The 20427-nt window shown below is 41.3% G+C and overlaps 1 protein-coding gene and 1 long non-coding RNA gene across 8 annotated transcripts in view; one reads left to right on the plus strand and one right to left on the minus strand.

Moving 5' to 3' along the window:
• Window positions 1-20427, minus strand: part of msi2b (musashi RNA-binding protein 2b) — a 626013-nt gene that overhangs the window by 425163 nt on the left and 180423 nt on the right. For 6 of the 7 annotated variants that reach the window (XM_061962107.1, XM_061962103.1, XM_061962106.1 and 3 more), the window contains one exon: window positions 117-209. The exons of the other annotated variant lie outside the window; for it this stretch is intronic. In XM_061962107.1, coding sequence (XP_061818091.1) covers window positions 117-209 — 93 coding nt within the window. The remainder of the gene's footprint in view (window positions 1-116; window positions 210-20427) is intronic. 7 annotated transcript variants of the gene reach the window in all.
• On the plus strand, window positions 18191-19768 carry LOC133607111 (uncharacterized). Its single transcript, XR_009815380.1, has 3 exons — window positions 18191-18247; window positions 18576-18679; window positions 18869-19768. It is a non-coding gene; the product is annotated as an uncharacterized lncRNA (long non-coding RNA).

Below are 20427 nucleotides of genomic sequence, written 5' to 3' on the forward strand. Positions count from 1 at the left end.
CAAGCTTTTATGGTCATTATGTGACAACAACCTCAATGCAAGACGAAGTGCAGACATTGAGGTTACCGTGCGACAATCTTTAGTGCTTATTAAAACAAAAACAAAAGCAGCCTTACCTTCCCAAACTGTTCAAAATACTGCTTCACATCTTCCACTACTGTATTGGCTGAAAGGCCACCAACAAATATTTTCTTTGTTCTTGTGACCATCTGAAAGGGGGGGAAAAAAATTGAGATTAGCGTGATAAAACGTTGAATGCATCCCACGACACCTTTAATGAGGACACATCTGATGAGGACGCATGAATGGCTTGAATGCAAACACAAAATAAGAGTTTCAAACTGCTATTTGGGATTCTGTATTCGTAACAAGCAAGGTCACAAGGCTGAACATTTTGACAGGAGAAAACAGAATAAACACAGTTCTGTGATTTTTGTTGTTTTTCTCCCAGAAGACATCTTGCTCATCCTAACAAAGTTTTGTCAAACTTCAGGCAGAAATCATTTGCTTGCAACAAAACAACTAATGAGTGCTGCAATGTGGAATCAGGGTGCATAAAAGCCTCATTTAATTCTAAACAGCAACAATATAAAGGATTATTACCCACAGCATCAAAAGGGGCAAAAACATCACTGCTGATGAGTTCATGCTAAATTTAGATCATCTTACACATTCAATAATAACTAAAAACATCTGTGCATAGACAACCACACTGCATCCTACTTAATGGGTACAATAGGGGGGGGGTCGATGCGGTGAGAGCCAGGGGGATTTTCTTTTTGAATGCTTGAATGATACACAAACCTCTAGCAAGGTGGCAGCAGTGCTCGAATTAATAACCAGGAAATATAACAACGTACACATAGCCCTTGGGTTTATTGTAAATATGGTTGGTAATGGGGATATACAATAAACTATTCTTTGGTAGAATAAGCTCTTTATTTTGGAGCAAGTGCTAGTCAACAACCAGCTTGACACATATAGACACATAAATAGATATCATGGGGTTATCAAATATATTTCAATTAAATAAACACGAAATTTAAGAATGACGTCAGAAGAGATGTTAAACAAAGCAATCAGGTTTCATTAAAAGCCTACTGAAACCCACTACTACCGACCACGCAGTCTGATAGTTTATATATCAATGATCAAATCTTAACATTGCAACACATGCCAATACGGCCGGGTTAACTTATAAAGTGCAATTTTAAATTTCCTGCGAAACTTCTGGTTGAAAACGTCTAGGTATGATGACGTATGCGCGTGACGTCAATAGTTGAAACGGAAGTATTGGGACGCCATTGTATCCAATACAAAAAGCTCAGTTTTCATTGCAAAATTCCACAGTATTCTGGACATCTGTGTTGGTGAATCTTTTGCAATTTGTTTAATGAACAATGGAGACTGCAAAGAAGAAAGCTGTAGATGCGATCGGTGTATTAGCGTCTGGCTACAGCAACACAACCAGGAGGACTTTGACTTGGATAGCAGACGCGCTATCCGACGCTAGCCGCCGACCGCATTGATGATCGGGTGAAGTCCTTCGTCGCTCCGTCGATCGCTGGAACACAGGTGAGCTTTGGTGTTGATGAGCAGATGAGGGTTGGCATAGGTGGAGAGCTAATGTTTATATCATAGCTCTGTCGAGGTCCGTAGCTAAGTTAGATTCAATGGCGTCGTTAGCAACAGCATTGTTAAGCTTCGCCAGGCTGGAAAGCATTAACCGCGTAGTTACAGGTCCATGGTTTAATAGTATTGTTGATTTTCTGTCTATCCTTCCAGTCAGGGGTTTATTTCTTTTGTTTCTATCTGCAGTTAAGCCCGTTGCTATCACGTTAGCTCCGTAGCTAAAGTGCTTCACCGATATATTGTCGTGGAGATGAAAGTCACGGTGAATGTCCATTTCGCGTTCTCGACTCTCATTTTCAAGAGGATATAGTATCCGAGGTGGTTTAAAATACAAATCTGTGATTCACAATAGAACAAGGAGAGAGTGTGGAATCCAATGAGCTTTTGTACCTAAGTTACGGTCAGACTGAAAAAAGATGCGTCCTGCACTGCACTCTAATACTTCACTCTCACGTTCCTCATCCACAAATCTTCAATCCTGGCTCAAATTAATGGGGTAATCGTCGCTTTCTCGGTCCCAATCGCTCTTGCTGCTGGTGTAAACAATGGGGAAATGTGAGGAGACTTTCAACTTGTGACGTCAAGCTACTTCCGGTACAGGCAAGGCTTTTTTTTATCAGCGACCAAAAGTTGCGAACTTTATCGTCGTTGTTCTATACTAAATCCTTTCAGCAAAAATACGGCAATATCGCGAAATGATCAAGTATGACACATAGAATGGATCTGCTATCCTCGTTTAAATAAATAAAAATTCATTTCAGTAGGCCTTTAATGGTAGCTCAAATGACATTTTAGTTAAAAGATATGTTTATCCAGAACAAACATTCAGCTAAACCAAGTCATATATCAAAACACAGTGGTACCTCGGTTTTCGTATACCATAGTTTTTATGATTCTGTGTTTGTCTAAAATCTTGCCATGGTATTCTTATACTGTCTTAGTTTTTGTACGGCCAAACAATAGTAACACAATAGTCAATTTGCGAGCATATAGGCCTTGGTGGATATTCGATAAGTCAATTAACAAACAATAAAGGAAAATTAACTTGATAACTTTTCCAATGTTGATAACCGCCATGCACATGCGTGTTTGTGGGCTTTAAGAACATTCACTCTTTCCATCGGTTTCATCAGCTGCGAGCGTTTGTACCATAGCGGAATGAAAAGAAGCGTGTGAATCTTCTTGTCATTCATTAAGTGTATTTGTCTTGGTGCAGAGAGGCGGAGTTACTAGCATCACATAGTGCAACAAATTAGCCCGTGACGAACACAGTCTCGTACATGGTGAACAAAATTATTGCAAAACGAAATACCACCACCCCGTATTGGAAATATTTTGGTTATAAACCTTTGGAACAAAGTGAGACCATCAACACAGAGGAGCCAGTTTGCTGAATATGCTCAAGAGTGGTGCCAACAAAAAGTGCAAACATGACAAACTTGCATGCCCACTTTAAACACAACTACCCGACTCAGTACTCCCAAGGTCAGTACAAAAGAAACAGCGCAAAATGGTGTGCACTCACAGTAAGTGTGATTCACAACATAACATCGCCAAAGATATGCTGCCTTTTAATACTCTGAAAAGCTAGCATTTCAAAAGACTCTGCAAACATTTGACAGATGTTTGTCATGTCATGTTGGTGTTCCTCGCTCGGAATCAGCCAAGCAATTTTTTTTTGCATATGACCTGTTAATACATATGCTAATATTGTTGTAATTATATTGTTACTCTGCACGTTTGTTTACAAAGGTCCTAACTTGATTGTCAGTTAAGTAATGTACAACTCTACCTCTGCCTACATTATCAATATTAAACTGCAGTGTTATTTGTCGACACTTTATTCAGCCATTTCATGTATTGTTTTGGTTGTGTATATTTAAAGGGCCCCCAAACCCTCCTTACCAGAGACACAACCTAATTTGTTGCTTTTGGTTGCTATTTTGATTCTAGTGCAAAATTTTGCTAACAGAGAGAGTATATTTAATATGTTTTATTTGTTAGTTTTATTTAACTTTGAGATTTAAAAGTTTACATTCCAATTACAATGATAAAATATATGAGAAATACAAGTTTATTGCATTTAAAAGGGTATACTTGCATCATTATTATGTATTGCCATTACATTAGTGGTTAATATGGTCTGAAAATAATGTTGACAATAATAATGTTTATTGGCAATAATTTGTAGGTCTCCTTATCGCCCAGCAAAATGTGTTATTGGCCCAGGCCTACCTGTATATTATTTAAAAACATCCTAAGTGTAGGTGACTGAGTCTATGTGTTTTTTTATTGACTACAACTGCAAAATAAATCACCATGGGGCCCAAGAAAGTTGCAGGTACCAGCACTTCGACAAAGAAATTGAGAAACACTATTGAATTCATTAAATATTTTGTAGCAAAGTACAAAGGTGGCAAAAATTAACAGTAAGTGAAATGCTCACATAAATAAGAGTTTGGCAATCTGTTCTTCTTGGACCTGTTTTCCTTTTTCAATTACTTATTTAAGTCTGCACAGTTCCTGATTGATGAATTGGGCAATGCATTGGTAATCCAACAAACTAAAAAAAGGACCAAACCTGCTAACTATTATCTGAAATAACACAGCAAGAGAGCTCAACGGTCAAAGGAAACTAGCTTGATCAAAACGCTGACCGAAACACTTTCAACGCATGAAAGAGGGTTAACAGAGAGGAAAAGAAGCAAGATTCAGCTCGTGCTGAAGTCACCATCTGTCAAGGGCTTTCCAGGTGCACTTACATCTCATAGGCGAACAACCTGCAGATAGGAACACAGGCTCCCACGCACAAGTCCTCTTGTTACATGCTGTCTTCATCTTTCTTCCGTGCTTCTCACGTAACTAAAACACCATGGTTGAGTATATAACATCAGCGTTCATCCAGATGTTGTTGTAAGTATGCAGGTTCAAATTCATGTTTGTCGTCTGTTGAGGAGTTGATTAGTTGAGTAGTAAATGTTATATCATGGCCATACAGGCCATGTTGTCAGGTAGGAACCAAGATTCTTAATTGGATCTTGAGCTGTTTTAAATGAACCCTTGTATGTTTCCAATTAAATCAAGTAAATATGTGTAAAGACTAGCAGAGGGTGACGCTATTGATTGCTCAAAGAGGTGTGATTGCATACTACTGCCTTCAGAGAAAATGACCATGAGAAAACGATCTTAGGTCTGACTTAACATTAGCAATCTTAATCACTAGTTCCCGAAGGTTGAGCTTCCTCATACCGAAGCTAATGGCTACCAACTTCTTTATCCTCCTTTGTGATGTCTCAACATGTCAAATGATCAACTTGCTGGTTGTGGGTTGTACACAAGAATAGACCCAGCAGCTGCATTACCCTCCCCTCCCCTACTCCTTGCCAACATCATCCCTCAGGCCTTGGGGGTTATCAGCCTTGGATGCCACCGCCGGCAACCCCAGGCCAGACAGCTGCTGATAAGCTGGCTATGCAAGTATTTATCAACATCACTCACTTTTATCTTTGCAAATCAAGGTAAAATAAAGAAATAGATAAATAAACACGCCAATGTTCATCTCTGCTCACCCCTCTACATCAGCGGTTTCCCTCACGGCGAGCCCAGTCCCTAGTCATATTTCCATCTTGTTCTATCAAACCCGTTTCGACCTGTCAAGTTTTCAGCCTTGTCTCTCACCCGAGAGGCTGATGGCATTGCTGACTCTCGATATAACACAATTATTTTTCTTTTTTTTTTTGGTCCCATGGTGACGGAGGACATTATGGCTCATGGCCCAGTATTGTTGAGCTTAATGGATTTTTTTTTTAAAGATGAATTGGTTGTAAACATAAGTCTTACTGTTCAAATGTTTGATGTCAATATCACCTGCTCTATCAGGGCCATAACAGTTGCATTTGGCAAACTTGACTGAGGGGAATTAACCTGTACTTTATAGTAAAAATAAAATCAAACATCATTTGATTATTATTTTAACAAGATTTATAAATGGACTGGTCTTCAACCCAGATTGTCTTTAATAACCCAATTTTTCAAACATTAAGCTATTTTTACACCTCCCAAAGAGGCTGTAAAGAGTCTTTAGTGTGTATCTGTGTGTGTACATGTGTGAAAGTGTGTGGTCTGTCACAGTGTGTTTCCACTTTCTTGAGTGCATGTGGCCTATAAGTGTGAAAGGCTCCAACACTTGCTGCTTTAGTGCAACACATGCGTCAAAACAGAAGGAATGTTGTGTATCCAGAGAACATAACAGAATACTACGTGAGGAGACTATGGTGTATTCTTATCTATACCTGCTGTATACCTACAATTTAAATTGTAGATTTTTGTAGACTAAACGTTGTTAATATAAGATATAATAAATATATATCTTTTGCAAAAGAATGATTGGAGGAAATAATCAGTTTGACAGAAGTGTGCATATAGATGAAAGCACATATTACAATATGGTCTATTCATGACTAGTCAGACCAGTGGAACTAACAAAAGAGTCAAATGATTAGCTTTCCTCTGTGTGTGATCATTGTACGTGATAAGATGCAGTCTCCTTTAAGTATTAGGTGTGCCAAGTCGAAGTCAAGTGTTCATGTTGAATATTCAACACTTGTCCCTGATGATCTGGGGGGTGAAGCAATCACATCCTAGGTGTCTTGTAGTGAATCACTGAGCAGCCTTGGTATGTTTTGCAGGTGGTCTGGTGAACAGTTTTAGCAGTCTATTACCAACCTTATATCCAAATTTAGTTTCAACATCAAATGTAAAGTTTCTACTGGATGCACTTTATTGCATTACTATTGGGTACCAACAATATTTGATCAGAACCACCCAGCTTTGTTGTGGTGCAAGTTGTAGTAGTATACTTCAGACTGCTTCTGAAGAAAAGCAAAAACTACCATTTACTAATCATCTATAATAATTACCCCCGCGACCACCCTATGTGTCTCTCGATTCGTATCAAAATACTTTACTTTTTGCTGTAGCACGGTTCCATCCAGACTTCTGTTAAAAGTTTACGAAGCACTTATGTCTTGTGTTTTTCAAACTAGCTTAGCGGCTAGTTTCACGATCTGCATACCTTCTTGTCTGCTTTTTCTTGTTGAACCTCGCCCACTTGTAAGAAATGTAGTTTATTTGCTGCAATGGAGGTGGCTATTGACTTAGGGAAGCGGCTCTGCACTGTGTATGGACATTCACAGTTAGCTGCTAGCCGTCTCTGTCAACTGGGGGACTAAACATGAATAATGTATCAGCTAGAGGGGATCGTTTTTGTGATCGCCATTGAAAGGCATTTATTGACATTGGCAGATAATGTATTTTTTCATGGGAATTTGTCAAATGACTGGTGCATCCATAACTGTAACTGTTAATTGTTTTTGTTCAATTCATTGGCAAATTGTTGCGTTTCACGATTTACCTACAGGGACAATTCAAGACTGATTGTGAGGAAAATTGAACTGTACTGCTTTGTGTGGACTATTGCCTGCACTTTTTGGGAGAGAATTTTGTCTATCATTCACAATTCTTACATGAGACAAGCACACACCTGATTAAATTGTTTTATGCATTTTAATTAGAGATGTAACAGTATCCAAATCTCACGGTACGGTATTATCAAAGTATTAATCCTACAATAGGAAATTATTGCGGTTTATGTCCCAAAAAAAGATGCCACAGTGTGTTAAATGAAGTGTAAGGAATGTATACGATAAATAATTGTTAAGGAACGTCTCTTTCAAGCAAATATAAAATTTTTAAAAAAAACTTACAGTTGACTTCTTTTAAGTGACAATGTAAACATACAGTGCAAAACAATAATGTTCACTTTAGTGTCTTTCAACTTTTACTTTCTGAGAAGCAGTGTCCTCTATAGTTGACATTGTTTATACCAGTTTGGGAAAAGCTGTTTCTCAGAAAAGTTAACTAACAATTTAACTGTAAAATAATGTAAATAAATTACAAATCGATGTTTAGCTTTGTTGGCTTTAAATATATGTTCTGGGTGACAGCTTGTGTGTGAATGTGAGTGTGAATGTTGTTTGTCTATCTGTGTTGGCCCTTCGATGAGGTGGCGAATTGTCCAGGGTGTACCCTGCCTTTTGCTCGAATGCAGCTGGGATAGGCTTCAGCCACCCCCGCGAGCCAGAGAGGGACAAGCGGTAGTAAACCGTATTTTCTGGACCATAGGGCGCACCGGATTATAAGGCGCACTGCCGATGAGCGGGTCTATTCAGGTCTTTTTTCATACAAAAGGCGCACCGGATTATAAGGAGCATTAAAGGGGACGTATATGATTTTTTTCTAAATTGAAAACACTTCCTTGTGGTCTACATAACATGTAGTGTTGGTTCCTTGGTCAAAATGTTGCATAGATTATGTTTTACAGACAATCTTCAAGTCGCTTTCTGACAGTCACTTCAGGATGCGCCGTTTTGTGGGCGGTCTTATTTACGTGGCTCACCTCCGATTGTAGCTGAGATAAGCTCCAGCGCCCCCCGCGACTCCGAAGGGAATAAGCGGTAGAAAATGGATGGATGGATGGACCTTCGGCAGCGTCTTCTCCCTGTCATCTTTGTTGTACCGATGTAGCGTGCAAGGACGGGAGTGGAAGAAGTGTCAAAAGATGGAGCTAACTGTTTTAATGATATTCAGACTTTACTTAAATAAACAACGGAGCATCCGTGAAAAAACGTCCGACCGGAACTCTCTAATAACTAATAAATAAGTTCCGTTGGGCGTGGGGGCTGTGCAGTTTTTCTGCGTTTGGTTGCCGGTATGGGCTCTGCAGGGTTGGGTTGGGGCGGGCGGGGGCTGGCTTTGTTTGGCGGGGGGAGGGCTCGCGTGGCGTCACGTTAAAGTGGTCTGGTGTGGGTCACGGGCTGTGGCGGGGGGTGGCGGCCTCCTGGCCGTAGTTCCTGGTTGTCGGCCGCGTGGACTGGGGGGATGTCCGGGCCCTCTACTCCTCCTACTTATAGCGCACACAGTCACACATATATAGGACTTTGGGGATTGTCCTGCGGGGAGGCATGGCGGTGGGTTGAGGATGCCTCCAATGGGGCTCCAGTCCTCCTGTCTTGTCCCCTGCTCGTCCATCCCTCAATCTTAGCTGCATATTAGACACTTAGGGTTTGGGGGGCTTGGCTTGGTTGGGACCCACCATGACCTTGATGTCCCCCAATTTTAATCGCATTATTAGTTCCCACAAGCATACATATCTCACTCACGCTACAGTACACACATCAATAGGGACTGGAGGTCGGCTGTAACGGCTGACCTCCTAATTTTAACTACACAGTAGACACTCTGGGGGCCTTGTACACATGCATGGGGGGATTGGGGTTCGGCGCACCCCTCATTGCCTCGTCGGCCGGCGGGGACTGCGGTCTGGTGGCCTGCCAGGCTTTTATTCATTTATTATTGCTATATATTTGTTTTATTTTTAATGTATTTATTATTTTTATTTTTATTATTTACTTATTTTTATTTTATTTTATTTTTTAAATTTTATTTTTTTTTTAAATCTTATTATTTATTTGTGTGTGGCGTCGCGCGGGTCTCGCTTCCTGTTGGGTGGGATCCGTGCCCGTGTGGCCCGACCTTGCGCTGTGGGGTCTCTGTTGGTGACTTGATGTGGTGGCGGCACAGCCCCCGTGTCTGATCCGGATGCTGTGTCTCGGTTGTTTGGGCGGTGGTGTGTTTGTGCGGGTTTGGGTTGGGGTGGGGGGCCTTTTGGTTGGGGGGGTTGTTGGTGTCTCTTGTTTGCGTGTTGGCGTTCGGGCTGACTGGTGGGCTGGCGCCGGCTGGTCTCCGTGGTCCTGGTGGCGTGTGGTTGCTGGTCGCAGTTTTTTTTTGATCGCTTTGATTTGATTGGCTGGTGCTGGCTGTCTGGGGTTATTGCGGCTGCTGTTTCTGCTGCCATTTGTTTGTGGTGTGGGCGCCCGTGGCTGCTGGGTCTGGTGCAAGGGTGTGGCTGATGTTGTGACTGGTGGCAGCGCGCGCGCGTGATGGCTGTCGGGGCTGACGAACTGTGTATATGTATGTATATGTGTGTGTATGTATATGTATGTGTATGTGTACATATGTGTATGTATATGTATATATGTGTATGTGTGGGTATGTATACATGTATGTGTGTATGTGTATGTATATATGTATGTATATTTCTGGGGGTACGCTCTGGGCCTGCCTGTCAGACGGGGGTCGACGCCTCGGGCTACTGCATCCGAACTGCGTGTCTGGAGCTCCTGGGTCCCGCTGTCCATCCCTTCCGGGTGCCCGTCTTGGTTGGGGCCTGTTGGGCCTAGTCCCTGCGTCTATTGTAGTAGCTTGGTGCTGCAAGGTATTCCGAGGTGCTGCGAGTCGGCCAGTTGCTGGGGTAGTGACCTTGTTTGTCAGCATGTCTGTGATCTTCTTTTAATTCTTTTTTGAAATTTATTTATTTATTTATTTATTTTTAATATATTTTATTAATATTATCTTTTCATTTTTCCCCTCCCTCAGGGGGGGGGGGCCTCGGCGGGGCGGTTGCTGGTTGTTCCATCTCCATCGTTGGGGTCCCTGCGGGTGGGGTTGGTGGTTCCCGTGGCCCTGTGCCTGGGTGGTCCTGCGGCGGCCGATTTGGGTGGGGTGGCCGGGGGCTGGCCTCGCCGCGCTCTCCGGGGGTGGGGGGTGGGCTCGTGGGGCCCGGTTGCCGTTGGGGCGGGGGCGGTCTTCCCGTCCGGTTGCGGGGAGTCTCTGGGTCCCTCGGGCGGGGCGTCTCGCCTTTCTGCCCGTGTGGGGTGTGGTCTCTCGCTGGCTTGGGGTCTGGCTGTCCCCTGCTTTTCTCGTGCCCTGTCCTCTGCCGGGTGCGTCTGTCTGCGGCCTGCTGCTGGCCCTTGTGGGCGGTACGGTGGGCCGGGCTCTGGGGTTCCTGTCGCTGGCTGGCTTGGCTGCGTGGGGGCGGTGGTCCCTGGTTCCCTGGGCACCACGCCTCCTGTTTGTGGGTTGGGCTCTCGGGGGTGATGGGGCCGTGCTCTGGCTCCCACGCACTCTGGGAGTCGAATGTATTGTACATGCAAATTCACATATGCTCACATACGTACATAGGTACCTACGCTCCGACATACATACACAAATACAGTACATATTTACCTACCTAATGTTCGTACATCCACACGCACATTCAATATACAAACATACACATACACATACTGTACATATACATTCACTGTACAAACACATATACACATTCTGTACATATACATTCATTGTACAAACACATATAGACATTCTGTACATATACATACTTACACTCATGCACATAATCACGTTTCATCAAACATATATTAACGTTGTTGCCCTAGGGTAAACTGGGTGTAACACATGGCACACTGACAAAGCTTAACCTATTGTGACTATAACAATCTACAAGGTTAATGTAGGTTGCTTCTCTTTCTCCCCCTCCATTTTTCTGCATTCTTTCGTATCTCAAGTTATCATTACGTATATGTATTGTTGCATTTAAACAACTGTATTGTTGATAATAAAGGTAAATTATTGGTATTGTTCATTATCAATAGCGCTATTTCTATTGGTATTTGTATTGATCCATTTGTAGTGTAATAATGCTCATTGTCATTTCTGTATTATTTTTTTATTTTTCGCTAACTGCTTATTTGCTATTACTTTTACCATCATATTTGTACATGTCATATTTGCTGATGTTGCTCTATTGTTGTTGTTGTTGTTGTTTGCTGTTGTTGTTTTTGTCTCTCTGTCTAATCCCCCTCTTGTCCCCACAATTTCCCCCTCTGTCTTCTTTTTTTTTCTCTTTCTATCCCCTCCTGCTCTGGCCCGGCTGCACTAAATGATAATATAAATACATTTAATAAAGTCAAATACAAATAAGGCAACAAGAGAAGTATCCTACACTTCTCTTTTGTAAAGTAAATCTGAACAGCCGACATGGGCATCTACATCAACTATATGATTTGCCTGAGAAGCTGGACAGGACACAAAAAAAAAAAAAAAAAAAAGAATTTAAAAAAAAATAAAAATAATAAATAAATAAATAAATAAATAAATAAATAAGTTCCGTGGGTGAATTATGTAAACCCACTACACCGGTAGTTTTTAGCGCTTCCATCGCGAGATATAAGTTAGAACTTGACGCTACTTTATATTAGAAATGGCAACAGCAGAGGATGAATGCTCCGTAACAAGAAGATAGTGAAAAAGAAGAAGCTTATTGACTATGGCATCGACACGGACTACAATGACAGACTACAATGACGGATGCGCGCAAATTTTCAGGACTTATGCAGATCTCAAATACACATCAGCAGGTACCAGAAGGTAAGAAAAGTTGGTTTTGCATAATATTGTGAAACAAAATGCCAGATAATATGTCTGCTAATGGGTGCTATTTTGCGGTCCTTATACACACACCATAGTAATACTTATATCTCTGACTACGGTAGCTGTAATGGGTCGACAATCCATCAAGCGGTGCGGCTTCAAAGTCGTACTAAAATGGAACATTTAAAGTTTTGGTGTTGTTTACTGGCGTCATATTGCAGTCTACACATATATGTTATGTGTGACTACCATCTACTGGTCACACTTATCAATACACCATGTACCAAATAAAATTGTTTTGAGGTCGGTAAGCACAACCAGAATTATTCCGTACATAAGTCGCACTGTCGATTTTTGAGAAAATGAAAGGATTTTAAGTGTGCCTTATAGTCTGAAAAATACGGTATGTTTTTGCCAGGGTTTCTTTGTATGTTTGTTGGCAACATAACTCAAACAGCTGTGGGCGGATTTTGATGACATTTTAGGGAAATGTCCACAAAAAAAAATGATTCCTCTTATCTACTTCGAACACTTAACTTCCTGCTTACGGCATTCCATGACCCCCACATCGGCATTATTTTGAAGACTTTGACACCGCAGTACTGTGGTACCTACAGTACCATTAAAACCCTAATTCTAACTCATGAATAAACGCTACCAAGAGTCAACTAACAATGGCGGTAATGGGATTTGATCCATTTCGCCAATTAAACGCTCTAGAAAACCTTCAAAAACCTCCATCAACATGTTATATACACTCTGTAAGCATATACAGTTTGTAATGTAGTAACAGGCACATTAAGAATAACATTTAGTATTTTGGTCATTTTAGGCATACAGGGGCACATTAATTTCACAGACAAATCACAACGTTCGCTATTTTCTTAAACAATAACTTTTACTAATCATGGCAGACCTCATGAGAGCCAATGTCAACTACTTTGGGGTAAATAATGATCCAGAACTTGCCACAAGTTTTAGAAGGTGAGTGATAAGCAGATTCAGTAAGTACCACTATTGCCAAGTGCTAAACAAAAAATACAAACTAAGAACATGATAAAATAATCACTTACTGTACAATGTCTGCTCTCACAGGGATGCCGACTGATGGGATTTTTTCTAACTTCCCGTTGAGATGAAGACAATAACTATATCCCTTATGCAGGTAAAAAAAAATGTGACGGAAACGAGCGCCTTCTTGTCTTTCTCCAGGTCTAAGTTGGATGTCAAAGTTGGCCAACTTCTCGGTCTATGGCCACGACCACACGCTTCTACTATAGAGGTGATGCAGCAGCTCACCGGCTCAGTAAGCTAGTTACTTTTCTGTGATCACAGCGCTGGTAAAAGTGATTCATCAGCGTTAACATTTATAATAACAATGTCGCTAACCCTTGTTTAACATGCAGGTCAAGTTATGTAAATTAAGTATTGCTGTTGGTTTTTGGATGTTTTTAGAGAGCTCCTTGGCAAAATAGAGGACTCCCATTAGCTTCATTGTTTGCCACAGCGTACATGCGGTATATTAAAAACAAGTTAGAAGGCATAAAAAAAAAAAAGACGTGTGTTCTTATCTTACATAAAGATTGTGAATGATAGGCAACTATCCAAAAAAAGTGTAGTTGCCCATTAAGACTATAGTATGTCTCGTGGCAATTGTCTTTTGCCCTAGTTAATAAGCAATTTATACTGAATATATTGCACAACAATTTGCATTCTTGCAATATTGAGCTGCTGGTTTGACTGTGTTCAATAACAGTAGGGTATAACTGCTGCGGGTGCCGAGGAAGATGAAAAAGATAAGCCTGCAGCTGATATTGCAGTACACTATAATATTACTATTTGTGGAAATTTCAGTAGCTCGACCTGTGGCAGCAAACAAAATTCAAAGAGCCTTCGTGATGCACCGACAAAAAGCTATTAATGTTTTGAACATGGAGAACAGAAACCGCAAAGGGAAGCTGTGAATGTTATTAACTCCCCAAGAAGGATGAGACGAGATGATTATAGTGTGAAACAAAATAAAATGTACGACAGAAGGAGACAGAGAGGAAGGGAACATGCAACATATTTCTACAAATCTTGATATTTTTGCACTCGAGCACCAGCAGTATGTTGCCTCTTAAACTCCATTCAGGACCAAATGCTAATGACTAGCAGATGGTGATAAAGGCATTCAGCAGTTTTATTGGCAAAGATGTAAGCTGACACAATTTAACAAGAAAGACTGAACATGTTTATATGGGAATTGTCCTACCTTTCTTCATGACTGTCAAGCAGGATGTCCTTAAACCAAAGTAGCATCATTTGCTAATCCACTTCAATATAACATAAGTCAGTCTCATAACCCAACACCCAATTTAGATTTCAGACTTACTTTCATTTTTTCTATTTATGTATTTTTCAGTGGCCTTTATTCTTTCCTGATATATCCTGATTTAAAACACGCTCATGCACACCTTGTCATGCTGAAAACAAATACACGTTTAAGTGACAGCACCAGGCGGCAACACTGAAGTTAACAATTGTGCATATATACTATAGTACAAGTATTAAAGCTAAGCAAGATGAGATTTGAAGAATTTTATATTTGCTTTTTTACCAATTGGTTAGGTAGAAGAGTGTATAAGTGCACAAGTAACGGCTAAAGTATCTTATAACAGCAAATGACAAGATGCCTTCAGAACTTGCATTTAATGATGAAACTAGTTTAAATTACATAGCCTTACTAAAAACACATCTAAGCTACACGTACTATTACAGCCAACAATCTTTGTAATTTGCCGTTTAAACCCTGCAAATTAAATACTTTCTCTGAGAGCAGTTAGAAGTTTATTTTGTTTCTTCTTTGTTTACTGCGGCTGGCATTTAGCTTTTTGCTGCCTGAGTCCCAGGTGGAAGTCAGTTTTGAATTCCCACTTCAAAATAGGATGACCGATCAGAGAAATGTGCTGAAATGTTTTCAGTTAAGGCTTCATGCCTCTGAATAATCTCATGATCCAGGTCATTGTATTCTTAGGCCACCGTTGAGGTTATCTAGGACCCTCTGTATACATGGGTACATTTTTAGGTAAGAAAGGCAAAAAGCATTGTATCATTTCGCTTATGATCGACATGGCCATAGTTTTCTGGATGCCCTGGACATGGAAAAATCTGACACCGCTGCCCTGTCACAGTCATGTGACTAGAAGAACAAGAGAGAACCCAGCAAGCAACAACCAGTAGCGAGAACAATGATGGACTTCTTGTGTGCTGCAATTACTGCTATTAGCACGCATCACATCATTTTAAACCAAGCACAACATCAATATTTTGGGTGAGAAGCAGAAGCCAGTACCCTCCTGGGCTCTTTCTTCCATAGTTCTGTCTTTGTATGTATTACATTGTTTTCACCTTGTGACATGATCCATTTTTTTAACCTACAAACGTGATTATTTGTTCAACAAATTCTCAAGCGTTAGAGCCTTTGAGCCAACAGTCCAGTTGAGATCGATCCAATGCCCTAAGAAGTTAAGACTTAAACTTTTCTGTTCATAAAAATATTTTGTAAACTTTTGCGGTAAACTGGAGATGTTGTTAATGATGATTAGCATGTTCTTCTATGCTAATTTTTGTTAGGAGATATTTTAACCACCCACTGCCCTCTTGAGCCTGTGTTGTTCAGGTTGCACATCAAACTATGATTACAAGGTGTAAGCCTTTATTAGAGCCCTCACCTCTTCCACATACAGGGTCATAAACAGTTGTAAACACAGAGACCCAGACAGGCTGAAATCCTGCCGAGGGTTTTGGTGTCGTTTCTCATATCGAAAAATAATGGGACAGATAGCAAAAAGCCCTCATACATTGTCGTAACAGCCACAATTGTTATGGTTCTAGTGCTGGGATATAATTACTGGCATTCAGATCCCGTCTGTCGCATCGTCGCATCTAAAGCAACCAGGAACCACAAGAGAGCATCTGTCAATGCAATGTAGTATGATCAAAGCCTGAGCCTGAGACGTGCAGGCGCAATGTGCACGCTCACAAACAGGCGCTCATGCACATATGCAGGCAAAACATGGCCAGGTAAACACTGCCACTGCTCATTTGCATCACTAGAGCAGACCCACACACAGAAAACACAGCCAATAAATGACAAACAGCAGCACAATCACTTCTGCTTTGGAGGGAAAACAGAGCATGAGCACATGATAGGGAGGAGGATTAGAACATCAGTAAGAGAAAGAGAAAAAGCTGAGTGATTAGAAGCAGTGGCATCTTTGTGGAGCAACAAGGTAAAGATGAGGGCCACTGGCTGGTCCGGTTCCACTTCTCTACATGTCCTTTTAAAAAGTGGTCCAATCTCAGCTCTAGTGTGCATAAATAGATCTATAATTGCTTATTACAATACAATTAGGCCAAAGGAGATGAGGGAAGGAAAGATGCTTAGTGCAAATTTGGAGTGACAGGCCCAAGCAACCAGACAGGATTACAGTAGCCGTTTGCACACGGGCAGAAAATGAGAGCGATAAGAGCGAGAGACAATGAGAGAGAGAGAGAAGAGGAGAGATATGGGGGAGGGGAAAGGCTGTCAAGCACAGGGCAGAAGCTAATGACAACTCTGGCTTCAACTAGCACAGACGTCTTTGAAGCACCGTTCTGATCAGAGCTGTGATTGCCAGCGCTGCAGGGCCACCACTCCTATATTAACCTAGACTAACAGCGACTCAGTGAAAGTCGCAGGCCCTTTCAAAACCCTATTCCTGCCGGTACCGGCCACCTGTGGATCGGCCCTCTGAGTGAGTCAGGGACACACGTGTGAGGACGCTGTTTGCATAGGGCCTTGCTGTAACACTGACAGTCAGGCTGAACATGGGGCCAGTTAGAACTGATTAGCTGCACTTCCCTCCGCAGCCTACTACTGTTATGAAGATTGATAGAAGCAGCTTAGAGCTGATTATATGGCCCTAGAGATGCATGGGCCCATACCCAAACTGCACATTCACACTGCATTCACAATGAGCGCAGCATGCCATCGCCAGGCACAGGCCAGGCATTAAGCAAATGTTTTAGCAATACATGGCAAATGTGAAACGGACGATGCCAGGCGTGCTCTTAAGAGCTTTTGACAAACATGAATATTATGCTAATTAGATGCAAGCTTGTGGCCAAATCTGGGACATCCGAGCGAGCACGCTATGGCCATTTAATAAAATTTCCTCGATGATTTATTGTGAACATGCCGGGATATTTAAAATTCAGTGTGAGATTATGAGAAACAGTGAGGCTTCACGATATTGTGGAGATCGATTTAACACGGTGGATAGTGAAATTAAGCTCCTTTTGACTTGAGCCTGACCTGCCAGAAAGAGCCAAATAAATGTTTAACCGTTCAAAAGTGTTGAAATAAACAGGATCTCTTCATTTGGATGGAGTAGGAAAGCGGTCAGGTTTGCTGAGATTTTAATTATACTACTTCAACCGAAGGAGCTTTTTATAGCTGGCTGTTAAAACTAACTATGATCAAACAAAGCATGTCACCTCGCTTGTAGCTAAACAAGATAACAAAAATGTTATAAAAACACTTCTCAACATGATTACACACTATTGTATTTACTACTGCAGGGTGTTGCACGACTAATGTGGAGGTGAGCTAGCACAGCCAACACTGGAGGTTACATGAACAAATGATATGTTCTTAATGGGAAAACACACCAATCAAACATTGATTAATTAGCAACAATATTTACAATGACGAAAATACAATATCATAAAACAGAAATGTCACAGCGGTGCTTGTGTGACATAAAGAGTTCACCATGCTCTAAATCTCGGCTGCCTATTTGAGTGGCAGCATTTTCAATAAGATGACGCTCTCTTCCATGACGCCTGATATTGATAACAAAAGTTGATTTTCAAGTTCTAGACTTACTGACAGTAAGCACAAGAGGAGAAAACGAATGGGATTTTAAGTTCCAATTACATTAATGGCTTTTTGACAGGCACTCCAACAATGCACCTTGAACATTCTCTCAGTCTCTCTCTCGCTCTCTGATAAATAAACAAACACACACACACACACACACACACACACACACACACACACACACACACATACACACATACACACACACACACACATACACACACACACACACACACACACACACACACGCACACATTTTCGGGAACACAATGCAGCTAATGATCCTGGATCTTCCATCACTGCAATTGTGGTCATGTGAGTGACATTACTACAAAAGCAGGATGAGGAGATAAACAGACCACAAATAAACAGGAGACGGTAAGGTCACATAGGAGAATACCTCTGTCTTTTTTTCCTTCTTTAAAAGGTGCGCTCTCTTAATACATATCCAGCTGTGGGCTAGTCTTACATTTCTCTCATAGTAGGTTATGTCTGGCTAAATATAATCAGCATATCAATATCATCAATGTCATCAGATGAGAATAATTGATCAATTATGTCTGAAATATGCCCATTTTCACTGTAATGTACTAACAGAAAGCTACAATACAATATTATAATCTAGCTAAAACATACGTACACAACATAATATACTTGTCTCTTCGCTATGTGTGTTGGCCCTGTGATGAGATGGTGACTTGTCCAGGGTGTACACTGCCTTCCGCCTGAGTGCAGATGGGATTGGCACCAGCACCCACCGCAACCCCGAAAGAGACAACCGGTAGAAAATGAATCTCTCTGCAATTCCAGGTGTTTAAAATAGCACTTCAATTTTAAAAAGCAGCAAAGTTAGAATAGTCCAACAAAGAGATAACACATATTGGGCCGTCTTGACCATTGCTATTTTTAGTTGAAAAATACAATGAAAAAATAAAATCGGTTACATTCTCTTATTTTGTTGGTTTTATTTCGATATCTTGTTTGCTCTTCTTCTTGCAGACATCTATCTTTCCTAAGGTGTGCGTAGTGACGAACAACAGCGGCAGTGTGTCATGGCAGCCGCAAGATGGTGTCGTTGTACCACTTTCCGAACTTCCATGTCCCAGTGAAACAGGGCTGCGTCAGATGTACGTTCGTAAACCTCACTCCCTGCCAATTTCAGAGAGTATGCCAGCCGCTGGGGTAGAAGCTCAGGCTTTTGTCTTAGCGGCTAGCACACATACCTCTCAATCAGGCGACGTGGGTTCAGGCCGCGCTCGGAGCGTTGGAAATACGGGAAGATCAGATACACAACACAGAGACCACTACAATGGTGCTGTGACCCGGATGAGAGTGAGTGAGGTTGAGGTGGGTGAGTGTTACGCAGTGGCTGTGCCAGGTGCATGTTAGTCAACCTCACGCCGGGTTTGCAGCTCGGGCTATTAGCCTGGCGGCTAGCACACTAACCTCTCAATCAAGCTATGTGGATTCGCTCCCCGATCGGAGCGGCGGCAGTATGGGAAGATTGATATACATCGCAGGGCCATACTAGGTTATGGTCCTTTTACCTTTTCAGCAATTACTGTTTCTTGTTTCCATTTTTAGAATTGTTATGCTGTCTAGATTTTGCTAGCCACATGTTCCAAACCGTTATATATGTCTTACATAACCGTAGGCCATCCTGTCCAGCTACTCGCTTTGTATGTGTATCTTTTGTTTGTACTTTGTTCTTGTTTTTTACGAATGCTTAGTGCAAAAGTTGTTTTTGATTCAAGTTTTCTTTTACAATTTTGCATTTTTCTGTGAGGACTTTATCAAAAGACTTGAAGCTTTTGTTTAAAGTAGTGCTGCATGAATAATCAATCTTAGTCATAGTCATTTTAATAATTCATTATCATGAAAATAAAATAAAATTGTTGAACCTGTTTTCCTCTCTATCATGTCTTGCACCTACAAGTGTACAAACGTAAGGTCCTCTTTTGAGATTAATCCCCATAGACTCATGGCACTAAACATATAAACAACAGTGGTTCCCATATATTCACTTATTTGTGGCCACAGATAAAATCTCCTTCGTCTCAAATACAGATTTGGTGCTTCCAGGTTCGCCCTCGCTCATATATCTTTTTTTTAATGCAGGTGTGTTGGTGTACATCATAACACTGCTTCACAACACTACATATACAGTATGCACCTGCTGTACCAGGGAACAATAGCAGAAATGATCAGTGGTGCCAATTTTGCGATTTTGTTGCTATAAGTGAAGGTACACATTTAAAGTGAAAGAGCGGAGTCTGTCTTGCGCCATGCATTTATTTGGTAACCAAATACAAGCAGTCATAAAAGGTTAAGTACTTGCCACGTGAGCGGAGATTCGCCTCCACAAACCCAGAGAGTGTGCATACAACCTTTAGAAAGCAACATCCAAAAGCAACCCAACCTTTATCCCTTCCAATAATGCTAAGAAGACAGCGCTTAAAGACACTCTTCTGTCATTTGGCAAGACTTTGCCTTCTAGGTGAAATACATAAACCAGTGGTATTCAAAGTGTGGCCCATGGGTTATTTGTGGAACAGGTG

The sequence above is a fragment of the Nerophis lumbriciformis genome, linkage group LG09 (assembly GCF_033978685.3).
Source record: "Nerophis lumbriciformis linkage group LG09, RoL_Nlum_v2.1, whole genome shotgun sequence".
NCBI lineage: Eukaryota > Metazoa > Chordata > Actinopteri > Syngnathiformes > Syngnathidae > Nerophis > Nerophis lumbriciformis.